At 36.6% G+C, this 1,248-nt stretch overlaps 1 protein-coding gene across 1 annotated transcript in view; it reads left to right on the top strand.

Annotated features, from left to right (window-relative positions):
• Positions 1–448: 448 nt before the first annotated feature.
• The window catches only part of LOC108366423 (uncharacterized), a 1,117-nt gene continuing 317 nt past the window's right edge, over positions 449–1,248 (top strand). The window contains exons 1-4 of the mRNA XM_017620834.1: positions 449–608; positions 667–879; positions 934–1,090; positions 1,153–1,241. Coding sequence (XP_017476323.1) covers positions 510–608; positions 667–879; positions 934–1,090; positions 1,153–1,241 — 558 coding nt within the window. The 5' untranslated portion in view covers positions 449–509. The remainder of the gene's footprint in view (positions 609–666; positions 880–933; positions 1,091–1,152; positions 1,242–1,248) is intronic.

The following is a 1,248-nucleotide window of genomic DNA, read 5'->3' as shown; positions in this document are numbered from 1 at the left end:
CAAGAAAAAACATCATGGAAAATGACAAAAATAAAAATAATAATGGTAAGGAACTCTATTTTGTACTTATGTACCTATCATCGAAATAACACCTACAAACATATTTATCAATAGGAGAAGGATTTATAAAAAAACGAAGATTTGAGCTGAGCAATTCAACGCCAAATGGAGGTGATATTTTTTATTTTGTATTTAAGGGCGGTATTATCACTTGCGAAGCGAATGATTTTGGCGAAGCGAACGGTTTGGCGAAGCGAATTAAAAGGCAGAGAAGGCATTAAAAGTGTTCGCGATGCAAAGAACTTCCACAAGCTGGTAAAAAGGAACACTCTTAATGCATATTTAAGTTGCGTTTGCCAATCCATTCGCTTCGCCAAACCGTTCGCTTCGCCAAATTCATTCGCTTCGCAAGTGATAATACCGCCCTAAAGTTCTTTTGAAACTAACTCGGTTTCTTTATTATAGAAGTAACATAATTGTTGAAACAAATTATAGCCAATCAAAATAAAATGGACGAAAAAATAGCAGAAAACCAAAGACAGGTTGAAGGCCGCTTGGATGTGCTGGATCATCGCATTGATGCTATGGAAAAGGTTTTGTGTGAAAATGTGGGTTAAATAAATAAAAATTGGATTTATTTGCAATTAATATTTTGTTCCATTTCAGATGACTAACAGGAACGAGACAATGGCTCAAAATCGCCTGATGCGGGAGTGTAAAATAATTTTGGCGAAGGTGCAGCAGTCCGTGGGAAAAATTACCGGCGACATCGTTGATGAAGCAATAGTGGAAGTTGCTAGCGTACTTCCGCTTTTTACAATAGATGCAGCAATGGAAGTGGAGGAAAAGCTGAATGAGCATGAATACGCCACTGCAATGGTAATTTTTACATTCAAAACCTGGTCGAAACTAATTACGTATTTTTTAAAACAGAAAACGCACATACACACACTGAAGGGCGCTTCTGGAGACGTGGATCCAGTTATGCGAAAATTATTTGCGGACGAACTGTTGTATTTTTACAATTGGGATGGCAGAAAGGAAAAAAAAGCGTTGTCTAACCTAAATTTAGTCAACCAGATTTTATTTGGTAATATATAACATATATAGATATACGTAACTTTAATCTTACCCCTTTTATATCATTTTTAGACGTGTTTGTGACAAAAGGTCGACTGCAGCTTGAAAAAGAGGTGAAGAAAGCCGTGGAACTCAGCCACAATCGATTTAAACATAAGAAAGCAAAGG

Source organism: Rhagoletis zephyria, unplaced genomic scaffold (genome assembly GCF_001687245.7).
Source record: "Rhagoletis zephyria isolate East Lansing unplaced genomic scaffold, Rhagoletis_zephyria_1.1 Rzeph_scaffold_02263, whole genome shotgun sequence".
Classification (NCBI taxonomy): Eukaryota; Metazoa; Arthropoda; class Insecta; order Diptera; family Tephritidae; genus Rhagoletis; species Rhagoletis zephyria.
Note: the sequence above shows the minus strand (reverse complement) of the source record. Positions and strands in the feature narration are given on the sequence as shown.